This window comes from Onychostoma macrolepis, chromosome 18, assembly GCF_012432095.1.
Source record: "Onychostoma macrolepis isolate SWU-2019 chromosome 18, ASM1243209v1, whole genome shotgun sequence".
NCBI classification, from domain to species: domain Eukaryota; kingdom Metazoa; phylum Chordata; class Actinopteri; order Cypriniformes; family Cyprinidae; genus Onychostoma; species Onychostoma macrolepis.
In genome coordinates, this window is record NC_081172.1 from 11042421 (window position 1) to 11064764 (window position 22344).

Genomic DNA, 22344 nt, shown 5'->3' on the forward strand with positions numbered 1-22344 from the left:
CTCTGACGTAGCACCGGTCGGACTCGCGCTGGGAGCGGCTCTTTAATTAGCTTCTGATGAGGACCTTGAGGAAAAGAGGCAGGTGATTGGACTTCTTATCCAAATAATTACCTCAATTAAGTCATTAAGACCCTGGGCATAGCCAAGCCCAGAACTGCCTCCCCTGTGCCACAGCATGCATTCATCCCTGATCTCACTCTTCAACTGCTGCGGTGTGTGTGCGCCCGTGTTTTTGTCTCAACTGATTGTGTTTCTTGAGGCTAGTGCACATTTGTGACCGTCGTGCCTTTTTCTTTTGTCGTCTTATAATGGCAACGATTCTATCGCACGCACAAAGTCTGTCTCTCATACTTTTACACACGCGCTCACTCACAGAGGTAGGTTAATTACCCATAGCATCTGGATGGCCGTATGTGTGTGAGCCCTCGGCGCCAGTGTGGGTCTCAGTGGCTCTGAAAGTGCCCCGGTGCATCATGGGGGATTAAGCATGGGCAGCCGTGGGGGGTTTGAGGGAGACAGCCGTTTGTGAGACTTTCACACTCCTTTTCCCTCTTTAGTTATAGAATTAGCCCACGAATAAGATGATTTTGTGCATTTGATTTGTAGGTGAAACTGGCCACCATACATGGACAGGACAATTCCCTGCTCCCTTTTGAATTTAGATGGAGAGAAAGAGTGAGAATAGATAGTCTGGAACGAGGGTGAGGGGCTGTGCTCCCCCTTTCCCTTTGTTTTGCTGCTGTATGTGTCCAGGTGTGTTTTCGCCTGCAGAGCTCGGCGGCCCACATCTGGATCAGGCCAGTGGCTGTACACCCAGATGTGCTCCGGTTCTAGACTCGCCCTCCCTCGCCTTTGTTTTTTATGCTTTTGTTAGAGCAGAGGGTAGAGAAGGGGGCATCAGCTGCCTGTCAGGTGTTTGCATCGATGTAAACAGATGTTATTTTGATGAGTGTGAGAGAGAGGGAGGGCAGACGGCAAAACAACAATACCGCTCGTATCAGGAGTTCAAACCCGAGACGTAACGATTGAGGAGCCATCGCTGGAGTGAAGAAACGCGGCATACGGATGAGGTGCACACGCACTTGGCCCTGCCTCGCCTGCTCCATCTGGCCTGTGTGTGTGTGAGCATCTGTGCATGTGTGTGTGCGCTGTTTGCATGTGTGTGTATCTTGCATGTGTTCGACAAATTTGTCGCGCACCTCCAATGAAATTAGACCGACCGCTGATCCTCAGCTTAACTCTTGGTGTCGTTCTGAGGTTGTGAATTTCGTCATTGTATTTGGAGGGAAAAGTTGCCACTTTTTGACCATATGATTTTATATTAAACTAGAAATATTTAACTTTTATTACATTTTTAACATTTCAAGTTGTGTAATGTTAACATTAGTTTATGTATTATGAACAAATATGAATAAATTAATTGTAAAAACAATTAAGATTACAAAGATACCTAGATTTTAACAAAAAAAGAAAGAAAAAAAAAACTAGATCTGATTCTCTTTCATGAAGATAAATTTATAAATGCATTATTTTTGTTAAAACGTGTTTTCAGACTTGCACCAAAGATTGATCCAGATCTGTCTGCCAAGGTCCAGGACCTTAAAAAATAGAAAAGAATGAAGATGGTAAACACAGTGTGAAAACTGGGAAGGAAAAGTGAAAGAAATGGGGGGAAAAGTGGAGTATGCACCCCCTCCTGTGCTGTCCTTCTCATTTCACTCCCGTGAGTGTGGATGTGACATGTTGAATTAGGGCCCTTGGGCTGCTGGGAGCTTTGATTTGACTGAGGACTCTTTAGGTGGGACAGATGAGTTCTCCCAGGGGGACAAACACCCCCCTCCCTCCACTCAGTGGGGGAAAGAACGATGGTTTAAGAAGAAAAAAAAATTTAAGTTAGGATGAAAAAGCATCCTCTAAACAGAAGCACTGACATACTTCCTTTGTTCTGGATGTGTGCGCATTAATATTGATTTTTATTCGACTGGGGTCTTTGAACATCCAGTTTGGTGTCACCCCTCAGGGGAACACGCCCTATGCTCACCCGATTAATGCTTTGTCATCTGTAATAACTCAAATCTTTGACACCCTGATATTAATATTAGTATCTGGTGTTTCTTTGTGGTTGCCTGTGTTTTTTTGTGGTTGTTTCTGCTCACCTTCAAACAGTCTGTCTGGGTCTGAAAGAAAGCGTGAGGGAGTTGCATGGACTGGGATATATAAGGAGTCAGAAAGAAAGGGAAAAAATTCTAGTAAAAGTGACAAAATAACTGTTTGGACGGGACAAGTTTTCCCTGAGGAGATCAGGTAAATTTGTGTTTTATTTTTAATGCTGATTTGAACACGTCTGTGGAAAATTAGACAACCTCTGTAAGAATTATAGAGCAAATTGATTACTTATTTTCGACAAACTCAGGGGACTGCTATCTAATCCCATTTGGAAAGAAATGTCTGGGGTATATTATTTTTCGTAACACTTCTCCTGGTTTATTTTGACCTTTGCCGGATGCTGTAACTAAAGCTTAATTTCTTGTTTCTCTGCCCGGTGCACCTTCATTATGAATGTAGATCTTTTTGCCAAAACCTTTCTGGGAACAGTTGGTGGTTCAAGTACTGCTGGCATCCCATCTTATTTAAAAAGAGAATTAAATCAATACAGAGGGTCTGGACTGTTCAGAACGGCCACTTTAGTAGCAGCGTCAGGTATGATCCTCATCTTAATTCATTTCTTGCAATTTTTTTGATGCACACGTCCAGAGCATATGACCTCCCATAACCACCATAGCCGGAAAATACGCACTGCCATCTTAGTAAGAACTACTAGATCTGTCTAAATCAGTACATAAAGATCACAGATATCGTTTTTGTAAATAATTGTCATTCAAATTGCATTTGGAAAACAAATTAGATAAAGATTGAGGAAATATTTGGGATATTCTATATGAGAATCTTTAGTTGTTTTTCCAAAAATTCCCTCACGTTCTTACACTTTTTAAAGCCTGAGCGACTAGGATTCTCTCCAGCAGCAGGAAATGAGTTCTTTTGTTTTCTGTGTCTGTAAGTACGTCAGCGTCATCTGGGAGTCATTGTCCGAATTGGGAATGCCGTATCCAAGATGGCGGATTTAAAAGCCCTGCTGCTGTCTGAATGCACAAACAAATCTCTAAACACATGTATATTTAATCCTGGCCTTCGAATAATTAATACAACATTATTTATTGATTTGTTTGTATATGAGTATGTGATACTAGCATCACAAAATACACGGTTTGGGTAACCATGGTAACTCACAGGTGCACTATGGCCTGGCCAGTCTCTGTGGGTGGGGTAGGTGGGGGAGAAGCATGCTGGGAGATTTAGACTCAGAGGAGCTGGGCAAGGCATGCTGGGAGATGAAGGCTCAGAGGAAGTGGCATGCAGAGAAGATATCATGCAGGCATAGAGCATGTTGCAGTCCTGAGGGAAGATGGGCCTTCTTTCAAACTGCTCAGTCGTTCCCTATTCCCTAATCTGCAGAAAGAAACCTTTCCATTAAGTCACATCAAAGGCAGCGCCCTGCACAGGGGAGAGAACAGTCATTTGAGACGCAAACACGGCTCCTGCACATGATTTGAGGAAACGCAGTAATGAACAAGGTTATGTATGTATTATTTTTTCGATGTTAAAATACTTTCTTCTATCCCAGTTTAACAAGTGGAGATATGTAGTAAACAATTTGTAGACTGACATTTTAGAGAGTGTAAACAAAACTTGGCGTTTTGAGCAGGACGAGAGTTTACGCTACGTCAGAGAATGCTGCGACTCCATTGATTTTAAAACTAATTGTGTCATAGAGGAAGAACAAAAGGGTTTGTTACAGGAAATCTACATCATGTGACCATCATTTGAGAATTTAGTGTCTTATTTTGAATTGAATTTGAGGTACCAAACATAATGCACAATTGCTAATGAGAAATAAAATATAAGGAACTACAACTAAAAATGGAAAATGAAATATAAATATTAAACAGCCAGAAATATTTTATTTTAAATATTCGTATAAAAGCTTAAAAATGATGGTAGAACATTTAAATTCCAGCTGAATGGACAGGCAGGTAGACTGATTGATCGATTACCTACAATTCAGTAAATTCCTCTTCCTGCCATTCCACTTCAATTTTCCAGTTCAGTTTCATGCGATGTGAGGCAAATTCTAGTCAAATTCACAGACAATTCTTTAATTATAAATTAGTTTCTGTGCATTTTATGAGTTCACTATAGTGTCAGGCAGCGGAGAGGGGGCGGCAGGAGTGTTTTGCGAAACCTGTTTAGAAACTCATGTTTTGGCAATTCCACTGGTGCCGCTAGTGGCATAGAAACAACGGTGTTCACTTTTAATTAAAAAGTCTTGCAAAAAAGACTTGTTTTTGCACCCTTGTAGGTGAGCGGATCGAGCGGATGTGACTAATCTAATCCCTTAATTACATTTATCACACTCTTACCAGCTCTGATAACCTGGATTTCTGCACTTCTCCATCACCGTCCTCCATTCTTCCCCTTTGTCGCTGCGCTCGAGCGTTCCCCTCTCTCCCCCACAGATACGTGCAGATATGTAGGGAACCGCAGCTCTTCTCTTTTCAATGAACTCCCCTAACAGTCTCGGCTCTCTGATCATCGGTGCTGATGATGTGTCTCAGATCAGTTTGTAAACATCCACATAAAACAGCCACTGAAGATCTTTGATATGACAGTATTTACAGAGGAAGAGTCTATAGACGCACCAACTGAGAACAGCGAGAGGAAAGATTGTGATGGAAGGGAGAGGAGGGGGCGTCCATGGGAGCTTTTGGCAGAGGTTCATACACATGACCTACAAATGATGTAGTGTCTTCATTAAATGTGTGATTTGTGCATATGTGCAAGCGTTATTTAGTGAGATATTAAGTGTGTGTGTTAGTTTAATATGATATGTTCACGGTGCCTATGTTCCCTAGAGGCCCCAGCAGGATAGCAGTGTGTGTGTTTTGGCCCTGGGTGAGGGTCCAAAGGCAGGGCACAGTCGGACGCAGGGCAGGGGGCGGGGACGGTCCAGACGCAGCAAGGTCACTCCAACTGCTCACAATCATCCACATAGAGCCGGCTTACTGCCAGGACCCCTCTCTCTTTCTCTCTCCCTCTCTCCCTCTCTCTCTCTCTTCCCTTCAATCTAACTGTCCCCCTTTTCTTAGTTGTTTCAAAATATCCACCATTTTATTTCCACCTCCATCGTTGTTTTTTTTCATGGGAGCGCATTTATCCTTTCAATCTCTTTTCATTTGTATAACTCCCTCCCTCTCTATCCTCTCTTGCATTTCATCTTTCTCTCTCTCTCTGTCTCCCTCTTTCTCTGGAGGTACAGATGGACACATTTGCAGGTTAACTTGAACAGCTGGAGGTGCATTATTAGCGTCCTGCTGCTTCCTCATATTTGCTCAGAATTTTTCCCCCTTCCTTAGTGAGCAGATAATTCACAACCAGCCAACCAAAGATGTAGACGTGTCCTAATGCAGAAAAAAGAAACAGGAGACAGATGAAAGCTAAGGGAACGTGGAAGTGGATGGTAGGCTCAGGCGACCTGTTTCGGAAGTATAGGATGTGGTTCGAATGTCCATGTGATAGAGGTATTCTTTGTTGATTGTTTTTCTATACAGCTGATATGGTTTTGGGTTCAATGGGTTGAACGAGAGGGGGGAGGACAGAAATGAAGTCCCAGGAATCCGCCGTGTCCCAAAGGGCCAAACCGACAATGAGCAATTGTGGTGGAATGGTTCATGGATATTGCTTTTGAGCTGCATTTGGGAGATCTTGCGTGGATAAAAAGCCCCTGGCGCACCCAGGGGCGTGGATTAAATGCGCACGTGCATACATATATTATATAAATATATATATACACAGATGAACACATGCATATGCACACAAAGAGCATAAACGCTTACTGTTTACAGAGCCATATCGTCCCTTTTAGAGGACTGTTGTGTATACTTTGCTGAATGTGACCATTGTGTGTTTGTAATAGTAAAGGCAGCTGCGTCCTCTGGCAGCTCATTGTGTTCGAAAGCAACCCGTCATGTCTTCGGAAAGTCGTGTGGCAGATTGCAGCATTAGAGAGAGACAGACAGTGTGTGTGCAGCCGACTAACAGCTCAGCCAACTCCAAATTCACTGCACCAGGCCTCAAATTCAATAAGACCCCACAAAGACCAGGTCCGGCCAACATCACTGGCCAGCACATACTCTGCTGACCACTCACCAGAGCCATAATTACCCTCTATACTGCAATTAGCAATCTGGGGCTGTGCGAGCGCAGGCGCACTCACGCGTGTGTCCACTTCCAATAAAAGTTTGCAGTTGGCAAAGGAGTTACGGCTCACTTTGACCTTGAAATATAGATTTGTGTCTTCTACATGTTGCTTCGTCTCTCTTGCTTTTAACAAGGCCCTGGCCAAGTCACCTGGCTGTTCTGAGGAGTTTATTACATGGGTAATAATTCTTCATTGAGCGTATTATTCATGCCTTTGTGTTACCATGGCGACTCATGCATTTGCATCACATGCCTCTCTTTCCTTGTTTTTATAGTCTAGATTTACTATTATTTAATCACTGAAGCATATGGTCACACGTGTTGGATTCAGTTGTAACGTGGCTGTTTTGCATTCACGCCATCTAAGAAGGTTCGAGGACACACGGATGATAGGAAAGAGATGGGTGAGGGAGAGAGAAGGAGGAGTACAGTGACTGTTGAGGTATATGGAGGCCATGGGAGTAAGTGCTTCTTATAAAGACTTTATCATGTGAAGGGTTTATTGGTATGCTGATTAGAACTATTCCCCCACCGGCACTTTCCAGCATTCAATTAACATTCAAAACACAAATAGCTGTGCATATATTACACGCTAACAATCAGGTCCTCAAGTGTGTATGACTGTGAGGTCGAGGGTGGTTTGTATGTACAAGAGGATGTGGGTGGGTTACTGTTTGCGTGTGTATGGATGCATGGGCACGCATATAATTTGCCCTGGCAAAAGAGTCACACACATTAATTTTTCGTAATTCGGTTAATTCACTTGCAGGTGTTTAAGCCGTGAAAAAGCCTCGATCAAAACCGTCTTGTTCCATTTTTCAGGCATTGCAAGGTCTGTATGCGGTAAACATGCATGTTTTATCCATGATTTGAGCTCTGTTTTGATTGCAGACTCTATCTGCAGCACAGTGTGCAGTCTTTTTATCTGTGTGTGCTGGAAATGAGAGAGCGCTGCCTCAGTGGGAGCACTGGGTGGCCATCAACACTGCAGCCAGACCAGCCTGCCTCATAGGGGGTTAGACCTGCTGACACGTACTGATTGGTGGAAAAGAAATTAGGAGGGTGGCTCTTGTTAAGAACAGAGCACTTTTATTGGAAGAGTATGTGGCTGGTTTATTATAGGGGCAATTCATTGGTTGAGATGAATGCGAGACTTGTGCAGCTGCTCCTATAGTGCATTATGGGTAATGAAGTTCTCTGGATGAGAGCATCCTGGTAGTAACAAGGCATAATCAGTCTTTGGAAAGATAATTTGATTCTCTGCCGCCAGAGACCTGAAGCAGCAGTCATAATGAAGAGTGTGATATTGACAAGACCTCCCAGTAAGATTAACCCTTAAACCTGAAACACACTGTACATAAATGCAGACTTCTTTCCATCCATCCATCCATCATTCTATCTATCTAAAAAAAACTTTGAAGCAATCATTTAACATTTCTTAAATAAACTTTGCGTTTCTAGTTAAAATTACAGTTATTTCATTTAAATTAATTTGAATTATGACATTTGATTTCTATATTCTGTTGGCAACCTTATATCAAAATCAGGAATTGAATTTGAATTTAAAAGGCATTCCCAATTCAGTTCTGAATGGCACACAAAGCAACAATTCAAAGAGAATCTTGATTAGCAAGTTTAAGTTCATTAAAATATTGACACATTTATAGATATTTACCTAAATAAAGACATATACATTTTTAAAGACACAGACATTTGATAGTAACTTTGTCTCCTTCTTGAGTAGTGAAGTTTGTTACCGCTATAGAAATGCAAAAATGCATGTAAATGTGTTTGCCAAACATTTACCTTCACATTTTCATACTTGTGTTTATAGTCATATACACGGTACCAGGTTTAAATGTGAAGTTCAGTTTTGTCACTTTATTGAGGACCATGGGTCTCAATGGCTCGCTTAAGCTCTGAGTCAATAGCCACAGTTGGTAGAAATTTACCACACTCATCCGTGCACCAGCCTGAGTCAACAAGACAACCACACCAGCAGGGTAGACGGCGGCGAATAAGCAAGGACGCACCACGAGTTAAGATGCACACAACGGCAATGGAGGAAGTAGATGAGCGAAGAGGTGGCTTGCGCTTTGGATGGAGAGTTTGTTTGTTTGCTTGTTTGCATGAAGGTCGGTTTCTGCAGGGTAGAGGGATCCAGCGTCCTACTGTTATGTAATCTGATAGGAGATTCCAAGCTGGTCAACTCCATATGCCGTCCACGTTTGCCAAAAATATCTGGAGCCGGAGACTCCATCCCGTTTGGCAGCCAGATAAAGAGAGAGCGGGAGAGAGAGCGTTCCGGAAATATTTGCTGCAGATAATAGGAAACGTGTGAATCAGACCGACAGCCAGGAAAGAACACGGATGAGTTAGTCGTGTCCCCCACTTTGCTCTCAGCATCGCCGTCGGGCCGTGTGTATGTTTTGTCGAGTCAACGAGGTCTGGGTTGAACTTTTCGGGCATGAATGAAAGTTGTATAAAGGAGACGTTGCGGAGTGAGTCACTGTGTGCGTGTATGGTGTGAAAGTAGAGAGATGGCTCCTGGGATTGTTTCAGCAATGCAGCACTCGCTGTTTGTGTGTAAGAAAGAAAGAAAGAAAGAAAAGAAAGAGTAGGAAGCAAGAGCTCTCGAGACCCCCCTAGCCCTGCAGTAGGAGTGTGTGTGTGTGTGCACTCGGTTTTGGCCCACATTGCCACCCCCACCAGCACGGGTCAAGCTCAGCACGCCGCCGCTTCTCCCTGCTCTCCCTCTCTGAGTTGCCATGGCAACACACCTTGAGCTCGCCCCCTAGAGAAGCCCGCTACCTCCACCCCCTTTCGCCCCAGCTCGCTCCCCTCCTTCCCCTCCTCTCCCACAGCTCTCCCGCTCTGCCTCTCTACCGCTCGGGCCATCAATCCGGGGGCCGGGGCCGCGGGCCTCAGGGCCAGGCGAGAGGTGCCGAGCCACATGGGATGTGCAGCTCCCATCTACACAGCTCATTTGTGTGCCAGTGCACGCTACAGGGGGTGATGGGTAGAGAGAGAGAGAGAGAGAGAGAGCAAGATGGAAGGAGGGAGGCACTCTCATATAGATGGGCCCGTCCCAGAGGAACGGCACAGGCCAGGGCGCCACCTGGCTCCCCCTGGTCAATTAGCTGGAAGCACATTGGCCAAGCTTTGCAGCAGCAGCCACTGCAGAGGTGCAGCAGCAAGGAGAGTCGGCCTGTTCAGTCGGTGGAATAACAACCTGGAATACCACATGAATACGTCCTTTACTCATTTGCTTTCCACCTATCTGTTTGCGCGATTGCTGTTTTCTTGATTCGATCCTCTTGCCGTTTCTCTCTCGCGCTCCCTCTCCGCCTCCCTCCCTCTATCGATGTCCTGGAAAGCCCTCATCAGTGATTCTGCGAATGTGTGGCGGCTTCATGCCGTTTCTCAATTAAGATGCTGCATACCTTTAGAGGCGGCCAGTTTTCTTTTTTTCTTCTTCTTGTTCTTTCCCTCTCAATTCCAGTTAAATATTCTCTCAGACACACATCCCTGCCTCTAGCTGCTCTTATATCTCTATTTTCCCTCCTGTTCCTCCTTTCCTGCTTTACTTAGCACAGGCTCTAATAAGTGATGTACATAGGGTGAAAATCTTTTAGGAGTAAGGGTGGACGGCATTTAAATCGTTTAACCCCTCTCATAATCATATTTCAGATAAAGGAAAGAAATCGGCTGCTTTCAATCAAGCTTTTTACGTGGCGACATGCAAACGGCACTGTGTACATATACACACAACATGCCAAGCATCAATGCTTTCTGAGATGAAGGGAAGGAATTCTGAAATCTCTTCGGTTTGCCTTTCACGATGTGTCGCAGTGCTTGTAAAGTCCTTTTGTTCTTTTTTTAACCCCCAGTTAGTTTCAGTTATGAAAGAGCGTGTTGTTGTCATGCACTTCCTAGGCCCTCTGCTGCACTCTACACGTCTGTCTTCTCCTCTTTAGTGGTGTGATGGCTCCCCTAGCACACTGCAGTCCCCCTCTCTGAGACCTTTGTGTCAGCCTCACTGATCAAATGCTCTCCCTGACAGCACTAGTCTGGTTTGCAGTAACAAGCAACTGTAATCCCAACGTAGCCCCATCACTCTCTCATATAGAAACACATACACACACATACACACAATGAAGTGGAGAGCTTAGTGTTTCTGCGCAGACTGGAAAATAGATGATGGAGCATGTTCCGTACTTACTGATCAACTGCAGTTCTCTCAGAGAGAGGCTTACTTTTAGTGCACACACACACACGCATGCAGAAACACACATGCTCACAGGCCCCTTGGCTACCATTACTTTGTGTTGGACAGCCCAATTATCCCTTTGCTTTCTGCTTTCTTTAGCAGAATTCTCTTCCTCTAACTCTCTTTCTCTCATTTTACCCAATTTTTCACTTTGGTCTAGCTTCCCTCTCGTTTCTGTCCGTGTGCATATCGTTTGGTCCGTCCGTATCCGCGGAACGGATGTAGTCTCGTTTTTTTTTTCAGTGTAGATCCTCCCTCAGAAGGGCATTTGATATACTAAACCCGGTTATAACCTCTGTCTGTCACCGCTTCCTCTCTCCCAGAAAGGAATCCTCTTCCTTTACCTTTCCTTGGTTTTGGGCTTGCTTTTCTCTGTGTGCGGTTCATTCAGTTCATCTGCATCCACAAAGATGCATTTACTTCAGTACTTTTAATATAACTGTATTTTGTACACTGGTAAAAAAAGATGTCACTTGTTTTAATACTTAAAATGTGGATGAACAAAATGCACTTACATTCAAGATATATTCTCTCGATATCTAATACAGTGGTGCTCCTCAAGTAAATGTCTTGTTTCAAGAGTTTTTACATCTTTTAAGTGGAAAACAAGTCAAAAACCACTCATTAAAATCTCATTAAGTAGTAAGTTTTTGCAGTGTGACTAGCTTTAGTATGTCAAATGTCTTTTCCAGAAAAATCTCCACTAGTTTTGAGATTCAAGTAAATCTTATCTAAAATGTTTTTAGATATTTTAACTGAAAAAAAAGTCAAAAATGCTTATAAAGAATATAATTTTTTGCAGTGCGTTCACTTTGGTCTTGCTTCCCTCTTTTCTCTGTCTGTGTGCATAGTATTTGCCTCATTCACAGCCGTGCACTAGATCTTCTCTCATACAAAACATTCCCTTAACTATTATATTTCAGATTTAGCTCCAAAAGCATTTGACACACTAAACCTAGTCATAACCTCTGTCCGCTGATGCTTTCATCCTCCCAGAAAATAATCAATTTTTCACTTGGTATTGTATCCCTCTCATCCCTATCCTTGTGCGTAGCATTCGTTCAGTCTGCATCCGCAAAACGGATTCTGTCTTGTATCTCGAGATGATCTGGTCTCATTCAAACCTCTGCCCCCCGAACTAGAGCAGATTTTCCTCCAAAAAGGCATTTGACATATTAAACTCAGTCATAACCTCTGTCCGCCGCTGCTTTCATTCTCCCAGAAAGGAATCCTCCACCCCTCCCGAACGCAATGTCTTTTAGGAGGCAGTGGGGGAGGACAGACCAAAGCGGTGCCCTTGCCAATCCCCCCCTTCACTCTCGCTGCCCCCTCCACCTCTCCTCCTGCTCCTTTCAAACGGGGATTAGAGCACCCTTGTGTGGGCCTTTGAGACGGAGCGGAGATTGGAATCGGCGGAGGTGGCTTTTGGAAGGGAGGGGTGGGAGGTGGAGGTCAGGGTGATGGTGGGGATATATGATTGAAGACTTTATTAACCCTCCGCGCACCCCGTAGCTCAGCAGCGGGACTCTTCGGGCCTGTCTGCATGGGCCGGCGGGGTGCTGGACGCTTTGGGAAGATGGGGGTCTGTGTCGGCGTCTACCGTACCCCAGGGCTCAGTTAGGGGTTCGGGGGATCGGGGTGGGAGTCCGGCGGTGGGTGTCTGATGGAGCGCAGGCAGGCGGGCTGGGCTCAGGCCTGTGTGGCGGGTGGGTGATAAGACGAGAGCAGAGGCGTCCAGCCAGGACACGACGCCCACCTTTCATCTGTCCCACACCAGCAGGGGGCGGCACTGATGTCACTCAGGCAGGCTTAAAATAGAGCAGCGGGCAGAGGGAGGGCACAGAGCCTGCAGCACTGGGGGGGCAGCAGGCAATTACCGGCCGGGAAAGAGACGGCACTGGGCAGAGGAGGGGGAGGAGGGATGGGACGGGTGGTCATACTGTCCAGAGCTGAAGATTATAAGCCTGGGACCACAAATGATGTGCAAGGACGGGAAGAAACAGAAAAATGACCCCGTTCGCGCGAAAAGACTTCGACCGTTTGCTTACGAGACGCCCTCGCAGACGGTTAATGTGTAAAAATGTCGTGCCTTGTCTTTTGGCAGCATGTGTCTGTGTCTCTCTGTCTCTCATTCTCTCTGTCTGACCCTGCTGGTGTGTGTAACCTGTTGTATCGTGCTCTTGTGTTGCAGAGGAAGGCATCAATCATGAGTGCAAGCTGTGTAACCAGATGTTTGACTCTCCGGCCAAGCTCCTGTGTCACCTGATCGAGCACAGCTTCGAGGGCATGGGAGGCACCTTCAAGTGTCCCGTCTGCTTTACAGGTGAGGGGTCCAGCCCAGGGGGTTGGTGGGGTTGAGGTCGAAGGGTCAGGGGCAGTCAAAGAGTGTGGGGGAGGTGGGGGGGATACACACTGCCAGTGATGAGAGGGTAACTTCACACAGTGTACGGTCACATGGTCATGCATGTGGCCAACTGCAGCCAATTAAGCACCATTTAGCACATTCCCTCATGTAGGATTATATGCAAAAGTGTCTACTTTTTTGTCATCTCTTTGCTTCTTGTCTCTCTACTTGTTCTATCTTTTTCTTTTCTTTTCTGCTTCTCTTTTCACGCCTAGTCTTGTCTCAGTCCTCATGTCAACTAGTTTTTCATCTCATCGTAACTGTTGTCTTCTCTTCTTGTCTCATTTCATTTTTTTGTTTTTTCTTCTCTTTTTCATCTCATTTCATTTTTTCCCAGGTATTTATCTGATCTAACCTGTTTTGTCGTCTTGTCTCTTTTTGTCTTATTTCCTTTCTTTTAGTTTGTTTTTCTCTTCTCTTCTCTTCTCTTCTCTTCTCTTCTCTTCTCTTCTCTTCTCTTCTCTTCTCTTCTCTTCTCTTCTCTTCTCTTCTCTTCTCTACTTTTAGTCTTCCATTCTCTTCTTCACACTTGTTTTCTCATTCTCATCTTGTTCTCTCTTTTTTTAGTTTTCTGCCTTCTCTTCCTTTCTGATCACGTTTTCTCGTCTGTTTTTCCTCATCTCATTTCTCTTTTCTTTCGGCCTCATTTCTTTATTTTTAGTCTTTTCAGTTCCCTTCTTTTTTGCTTTTCTCATCTCATTTTGTCTCATCTATTTCATTATTGTTTTCATGTTCTGTTTCATCCTGTCTCTTTTCTCATAGTTTTCTCGTCTCTTCTCTCTCTTTTTCTCCCCTTCTCTCAATCTTATCCTCATTGCCACCACTCACCCCCTCTCTCTCCCCTCCATTCCTCTGCTCCATTTCTCCTCCTTGTCCTGCTAATTGAACTGAATTAACTATTAAATTCATTGTTCATCCTGGTGAGTGAGAAGACCAGGCATGGACTCACTTTGAGAACACGGATTAGCTTATGGCTTCTGAAATGCATATATGATCAAAATATACACGTTTACTGTACATGTACACACTACATTATACAAATAAATATCAGTTTCACTAGACCTGAGACAGAAGAGAGATATTATGACACACTCTTATGCAGAAGCACACAATGGTTAATAAAGTTCAACGTGGCCAAGACAGGAGGCTGCGGTTCGTGCAGGCGACCTGCTGAGCTGATGCTAAAGCTAATGAGAGCTGATCTCCCCGCTGTGATGCCTGGTGGGACTCATGACCCCTGGGCAGATCGAGCCCCTGTCAGACATTCCACTTTCAGTGGACCAGAAGGCATCTCGGTAGAATAGACAAACAAGAGCCCAAATCAAATCATAATGGCCATTTTGTACGCTGTAAAGTTTCACATACAAACTGCTAGCTTTTTGTGTAGGCCAGTTGTCATGCTGAATGTCTTTGAGGTGAGAAGATCGGTGTGTGTGTGTTCAGGAGAGGAGAGGTCAGAGAATAAAGGGCAGGTTTATAGAAAGGCAGTGTAATCCGCTCTAGCTCTCCAGGGTGGGACCCTCCGTGTACGTGTGCATTTAGTTAAACAGGCCCAGTGTGTGTGTCTCCTCACACTAAGTTTGAAAGTCACTTTGGACTGTTTGTCAGCTAACCTTTGGGAATCAGAAATCATTACTTGAGCTTGTCAACATTAAAGACTGGTGTTGGAGGCCATATTGTCCCCAGCACTGCAACACGCCATTCTCCAGATAATTTCGCACTGGTTTTTTATTCGATTCATCTTTTTCTTCCCTCACCCATTCTTTATTACTCCTCTCCCAGTTCCAGCTCCTTCCAAATTCACTGTACACTCCCTTTTGCTTCTCTATTCGTCCTTCCCTCCATCCCTCTGATCAAATCATTTGTTCTTTTGCCTTGTCCGTCCCTTTGTCTCCCTCTCTCTCTTCCTCCTTGCGGATTAGTTCTCCGTCTTTCTTTCACCTTTACCGAGTTGTTTGGCTACACCACGTTCTCTTCCCCCTTTCCTCCCTTACAGGTACGCAGTCCTCTTTTAAACTTTAACACTATTCCTGTGTGGCTCATGAATAAGTAAGCGGATGCCTTCTCCTCCAGGGACGCTCAATAATTCATAGTCTCCACACACAGCAAACTTAAGTTTACTGAAACAAAAAAAAAAAAAAAATACACGAACGGAATTTAAAAACCCGAGGAAAGAGGAATGATTTATTGATAAATATCACAAGGTCTGGTGGGGATACTTTAGTCTGTCTCTGTCTCTCCCTCCATCTCCGGCTGTCATCCCCTGCTCTCCGATAAAGAGAGTTTGAGAGCTTTTCATTTGAGAACGCCCCCTCCCCCTTCCTCTATCCTCAGTGCCGACACATTGTCTCAAATCCAAAAAATTCATTATTTTTATTCTCCCTCTCCTACCCAAAGCGTGAAAGTTGGTAGTCATGGATTATTCTTTCTGTTTTTTTTTTTTTAATTCCTCGCTCAGGATTAGTTCTTAATCGAATCAGCTATTTTCACAGCCAATTCACTGTACACTCTTGGGTAAAGCGTTTCGGCCAATCGTTTGACTGCTGTTTCCCTTCTGTCCTTTTCCCCCCAGTGTTTGTTCAGGCCAATAAGCTGCAGCAGCACATCTTTGCCGTCCACGGACAGGAGGACAAGATATACGACTGCTCCCAGTGTCCGCAGAAGTTCTTCTTCCAAACTGAGCTCCAGGTGAGTAATGCAGAAGCACATGGCAGTGCAACAAAAGCAGGTGAACATTCATGACTTTCTGGACTAAGTCCAAAATTCACTTTTACAAGACCCGGCAATGGTGGTTGAGGATGTTTAATATGTGTTAACAGCTGTGATTTTCTTTTCTTTTTTTTTTTTTTTAAATATCGCTCCTACAATTTGGTGTAAAGCCCACATTGTTACACAAGAAGTGATAAGAAAAACATGAATCTAGAACAACCACTGTATGTAGGAAATCTGTCAGACCTTATTTGACCAATCAGAATGAAGTATTCCAGAAAGCCATGTAAGAACTTCCAATGTTCGTATTTTAAGGTTTTCTGATCATATTTTATGTGTCATATGTGCAATGAAACTCCTTGTAGTAGCAAAATGTGTGTCTGCTTTGTGATGTTTGGAATATAGTGGGATTCTGTAGTCGATCTCAGTTAGCCCTGATAGACACAGATGTGACACAGATCACAGCTAATAAGGGAATTAAAGGAGAAAACAAGGTGCATCCTCAAGCCAGTAACGATTAGACCCATTACTCTGCAAATCAATCACACCACCTGCTGTGACTGCTGGAACTCACATTCATCCACACACACACAAACACACACACATGTGCGTGCTTTGTCAGGGCAGACAACTGGGAATGCTGTCCCGGGCCCACTCTCACTCACATTTGCAATGCATGTACAAAAACAGATTGCCATTCATAGACATTGTGTACTTACACACACACACACACACACACACATACTTGAATTTGTGGTTTACGGGGACTCTCCATAGGCATAATGGTTTTTATACTGTACAAACTGTATTTTCTATCGCCCTACAAAAACCCTACACCAAAACCTACCCCTTACAGGAAACTACTGGCAATTTTTGAATTTCATAAAACACCGTTTTGTATATTTTTTTTTTTTACCCTTTTGTTTTATGGGGACACAGGAAGTGTCCTCATAAACCATGTTTACGTTGTAGTACCCATGTCATTATACACATTTGTGTCCTCATAAACCATATATACCGGTACACACACGCACACAGAGAGAGAGACTAGTACAGTGCTTGTCAGCTTAAAACTGGTTTTGGGGAGAAAAATTATTCATTCAAACTTTTTTATAGTATTTTCTACCCCGTATAATTTTAATTATGGATAATTAATATTTATTAATATAATAAATAATTTTGCATAGTTTTGGGCTAATACCCTTCATAATATGAAATATTAACATTTATTATTTTTATTTTAAAGGCATTTTGTTTACTTTTACTACATTTTCTTGAACTCTTTTGGTACTTTGTTGGGTCACATCCAGTGTAAAATCAAACAAAACCAGTTAAGAACCACTGCACCACTGAACATTTTATATATATATATATATATATATAGTATTTGAAAGAATATACACTAATCACAGTTCAGATGGCCTTGAGCAGTTAGAGATATTGTACAGACAACTGTATGCCCTACAGGTTCACGCTCAAGTTCACAGCACAATCTGATGTCTGACAGCTCATCAAAAGCCGTTTGCCTACTGTAACAATAACACACTTTGTCCACTTGACATTATTTCTTTCTGGATGAGTCTCTGTTTCTTTCTTTCTCTCTTTCCCTCTTCCATTCTCTTTCTTTTTCTCTTTGTATCTGTTTCTCTTTCTGTCTGTTCTACTGTGATAGATATAGTCTCTCTCTCTTTTACTGAAGCCTTTATCTGAGTTCCCTGAGGGAGGCCCTGAACCCTTCCACTCAGAGACTGACACACTCACACACATATAGACTTTAGCGAGTAAGCGCTGCCACACACGTTTCCAAAGTGCTGCCACACTCTGTGCACTTTTTGTTATAACTTTCCTTCTTGACGCTGTGGCACCCGAAGTCCCTTTCCTTTTGACATGACTGTATACCTTGATGTGCGTTTTCACTGACAACTATTTATTCCTGTTCAACTTTGTTGCACTGGCAATGTTTGCTATTGCTATTACGTAGCCTCTCAAAATCACCTCCTTTTAAAAATAATTTACTTCTGGTCAGTTTGTCCATGCTAATCACTGTCAGTGTAAACACACTTTAAGAAATCTCTAATTTTTTGACGCATTTAAATACTCCTTATTGACATTCTTTGGAACCACAGTGTAGTTTTGTTCTTTTTTGGGCAGGAGTTTTGTGTCTTCATTGCCCAACCAAAAGATGTTTTTGTATAGAAATACAGACATTCTGTGGCTGTGGTTTGGTTTTAAGCACCTCTGGATGTTCCTGACCCGTGGTAATGATTCCCAGCGGATGCAGACATGGCAGAGCAGTGAGACACATCTGCTGACTCAAGTTTAGCTGGAGATATCACAGAGCTGTGAGGTGAAAAATAGTATCAATTTAAGCACCAACTCAAATGCAGACATCTCAGCCAAGCCTAAGGGCCAGGCAGAATTTAAATCTTTCTCACACACACACACATTCTTCCCACGCAGTCCCTTCTAAAGGACTAGAACTAAATGCACTGGTTAAAAAAGTTACTGCTAACTGGTTGATTCTCCTTTAGGGACTTGTCTGTAGTGGTGCAACCTTACACTCTGATAGTATCAGGCCATTTTTGAAGTTTTTCTTGATTGTTCTTGGATTAGAGTATTGAGTATTAGAGTGGACCAAATATAATGGTTAAAGAATCGCAATTTTGATAGGCTAAATCAACAAAATTGTGACCCTTATGAGCACTCTCTTTAGTTTGCAATAAGGTGCAGTCATATTTACAGTTGCTGTGAGATATTTCTTGGCCAAAATCCTGTCACTTCTGTTGGAATCTGTGGATAGAGATTGCTGTAGGAGTCTAGAAGTTGGTGCATGTTTCATGAAATCTGACCCAAAGCTTGACAGCTTTCCATGTCCTGTCAGAGTAGCAGACCTTTAGATGTGTGTTTGAATCTGACTCGCATTCAACATTTCCTAATCCCATTTCTTCTCTTAAGTGTCAAATAATCCAGATATAAAATGCAAAATGTGTCCACTAAGAACTTAACAATAATCTTAATGTACTGTTGCTAGGTCAGTGCTTCTCTCTCGGTTTCTCTCTCTCTCTGTGCTGATTATGGGGCAGACAGATTGAGTAGGGGCAGGACTGTGAATAACTCAGCCCACAGTGGCTGCCATGGGCCGCTGGGGTCAGCTGCATCCTGCCCTAGACCAAGTTACATTCATCTTTGTGAGCTATGGGCCACCATCCCTGCAGCCCCCTCCAGCGCCCGCCTGTGTGTGTTGGTGGGTGGGTCTTTATAAGTAGCAGGGTGTGAGGTTAATAGCTTACTCAGGTCCATGACTTAATATTTTAGGGGCTTGGGGGGTGTGACCTAAATCTCCTGCATGGTTCAAACACCCCACCCCTCCACGTGAGCCCCCGGCCGCGGCGTGACAGTGATATAAGGCCGGCGGCGCTGGGCATATGGCCGGTCAGTCCATTTAGCAGCAGGGGGAGCGCTGGACCCTGTCGGTCACTGTCTGCCTCACCCTGAGGCCGGCCAACCGAGATACTCGCACCAGCCCATGGCTCAGCGGGCCCACTGCATCACTCCCATCCGCTCCGTCCCCCGCATCCACTCCGGGCCCACCTGAGTGGTGACGGAGGTGAGGAATAGAGCAGTCAGCCGCACGGACAGCTCCGTGCCGGGTTTTACCCCGCTCCTGCCCAGGTGAAATGAGACTTGAACGTGTGTGTATGTTGTTAACAAGACTGAATGGATGGACTGGCATGGCCTATGTGCCCTACCCAGCATGCCCTCCCAGTGCGGCCCCACTCTGAGTTAATCCTCGTCTTCCCATGAGCCTTCACAAGACACGTTACTGTATCATCCCCCTCTCCCTTATGGCAAACTTTGCTTCCATCCTTTATCTTGTCTCTAATTCTTTCTCTCGTTCGCACTCCCACCAACTCCCTCCCTTCCTCAAACTGTTTCCAACTCTCTCTCTCTCTCTCTCTCTCTCTCTCTCTCTCATTCGCCTTTTTATGTCTCTCATTCTTTCTCCCTTTTCCATTTTCTTTTTTCTGGCTCCCAGAAGAGCCAGCCCCCATGCATATTTTAGCCCCTCTGTGTTGCCCCCACCCACCCCTCTCTCTCCGTCTCCCTCTTTCCTTTCTGCCTCTCCCTGGTGCCCCATAAATAGTGCAGATGTAAGCTGGTAAATAAGTGATGCTTCGCCCCGATCAGCGCAGCTAGACCTACTCTGCTGGATCCTCCACTCCTTTGTTAGAAACTTCAGAGACTTTTTGTGTGAGTGAGTGTGTGTGTGTGTGTGTGTGTAGATTTTCTTTCAGTTGTTATTTTGTTTCCCCAGGTGAACTCCCAACCGCCCACCCTTCGGCCCTTCCATAGGCACTGCTGTCACTCTCTGACAGCGCGCCTCATTTTTACACACTGCCGGTTCTGATTGAGCCCTCCAGGGGGCGCCGCATTCCCCCCACGCCCTGTATCCCTTCCCCGCTGGCATGTGTGTGCGCACGTGGGTGTACGGTGTTTCCTTTAGCGCTGGTTAATATTTAACCGTACTCAGCAGTTTGGATGGATGGATGGGTGAGTGAGTGTGTGTGTGTGAATAAAGGAAGGAGGGGGGTCTTTGCACTTGTTTGTTTGTTGATGCCTCCTTGTCCCCCCTTGACATTGCGAAAGTGTTGAATATTTGAGGGCTGTGAGTTCTCATACAGCGCTGAGTGGAGTGATGTAAGGGGGCGGCGTTCATCAGGGCGTACACACGCACTCGCTTTCTCTCACACTTTCCGTTTTTCACAGAGGTGGAGGAAAAAGGAACTGTTTCCAACATTGATAATAATAAGAAATGTTTCTTGAGCACCAAATCAGCATATTAGAATGATTTCTGATGGCTCATGTGACATTGAAGGCTATGGTAATGCCTGCTGAAAATTATAAATTACAAAATATATTAAAATAGAACAAATTTATTTTTAATAGTAATATTTCATAATATTACTGTAATGCTGTATTTTGATCAAATAAATGCAACCTTGTTGAGCATAAGAGACTTCTTTCTTTTTTTAAGATTTAAAAAATCTTACAGACACCAAACTTTTGAGTAGTGTATTTAAAATGTAGGCAAAAATAAAAATGCAATTATTATAATTTGTAAACCAATTGGGCAATTTTTGCATGGTAGATGACAAAAATGTAAAAATCCCATAGAATTAAGAAAGCAGAGAACCAAAATATAGAATATAATTTTTGGTTTGTGGCAGTTATCACCTAGAACACAGAACCTCACTGCAATACATTAAAAAAGCCACTAAGAACACTTTAGCCACAAAACACTCGGTTTAAAATCACCACAGACATTTTCTTCAGAAAACATAAAATCCTCCTTAAACTAGATTTATTATTAGTATATGAACATACAGGCACATTTTTACTCATATAACCCACATTAAGCAAATCAAGGCTTTAACAAGTGTAGAAGCTCTAAAAACATCCATAGAATCTGTTCCATTATGAGTCATATTAGATTTATAATGTACGTGGAGAGTTTGTCTGGTGTGCCATGAATCTGCTTTTGTGTGCTGTAGATATTGATATAGGTTTCTATTGTGATGCTCAATTTTATTAGTGCCAGTGTGTGTGTGCGTGTCCCAGCTGCCCTTGCGTCTGGAGTGGCAGTGTACGTTATTAGAATGGGGATCTGGGGGGCTCTCTTCAGAGCCGTAACCCCAACACACACACACATGCCTACAGCTCCTCAAATCCACCTTACCTGCTGCTGATTGGCTGGCTGGTTGAGGGGTTGTCAGGGGACTGCAGTATAGTGTCTCCAGCTAAAGCTATGAGCCCTGTGTTTAGAACAGCTCCCTCTCGAAGACCACGACATCCCTGAGTCTGCAGCCACGCGCTGAGCCTTCTGACATGCTAGGCCTCGGATGTCTCTGATGGCTTTAGAGCCGTGATATTGAGAATAGGGCGTATAGCGGGAACTTAGCCAAGAGTTGATAATGAACTAATGAAACCGTTCACTAATGTATTCGGCTATCTAACTATGCTGGCGTACCAAACGAGAGCGGGTGAGAAGTGTGTCATGGTGTTACGGATTTACATTGCCACACGGTTTTCGATGGAAATTCTCCAGGTGGTGGGCATTGGAGTAAACTAGAATCGGAGGGGACATGTTTAAGTTGTTTACCTGTTTGCATTTGTTTTGTTGCTCTGCCCTTGCTGAGACGGAGATTCAAACAAAGCTCCGGCCTGGCGAATTCAAATCAAAAACACTCACCATGGGGCGGCACTAATCTTCAGAGTAAATCAACACATTCGCATTCATTTATTACAATGTGGGACACCGGTTTCGGGCCGCGAGCGTGCACGTGCGTGTTTATGTTGAGATAAAAATGAAGTAAATGCCTTTTTGCAAATTTTCCAGCGAACCCACCCACACTCCTGATTCTGTCACGAAATACCCCTGCTTGGAACAATCTATAAAGTGGAGGAAAGAAGGGAGGAGGACGTGGAGGGAGAGAGAACTTCAGCGGGATGGCACATAGGGAGATATGGTGTCTGTGCTAAATTAAATAATTTGGGGACTGGCATGAGAGGGAGAGAGGGAGGGGGTAAGGAAGAGTGAGGGGGAAAAAAAGAGAGATGTGTCCACTGGGATCACTATAAAGCGTTT

The 22344-nt window shown here is 44.0% G+C and overlaps 1 protein-coding gene across 3 annotated transcripts in view; it reads left to right on the top strand.

The window, feature by feature from the left end:
- znf423 (zinc finger protein 423) overlaps nucleotides 1–22344 on the top strand; it is a 165129-nt gene that overhangs the window by 126899 nt on the left and 15886 nt on the right. For all 3 annotated transcript variants that reach the window (XM_058750851.1, XM_058750852.1, XM_058750850.1), the window contains 2 exons: nucleotides 12777–12908; nucleotides 15562–15677. In XM_058750851.1, the coding sequence (XP_058606834.1) occupies nucleotides 12777–12908; nucleotides 15562–15677 (248 nt within the window). The remainder of the gene's footprint in view (nucleotides 1–12776; nucleotides 12909–15561; nucleotides 15678–22344) is intronic.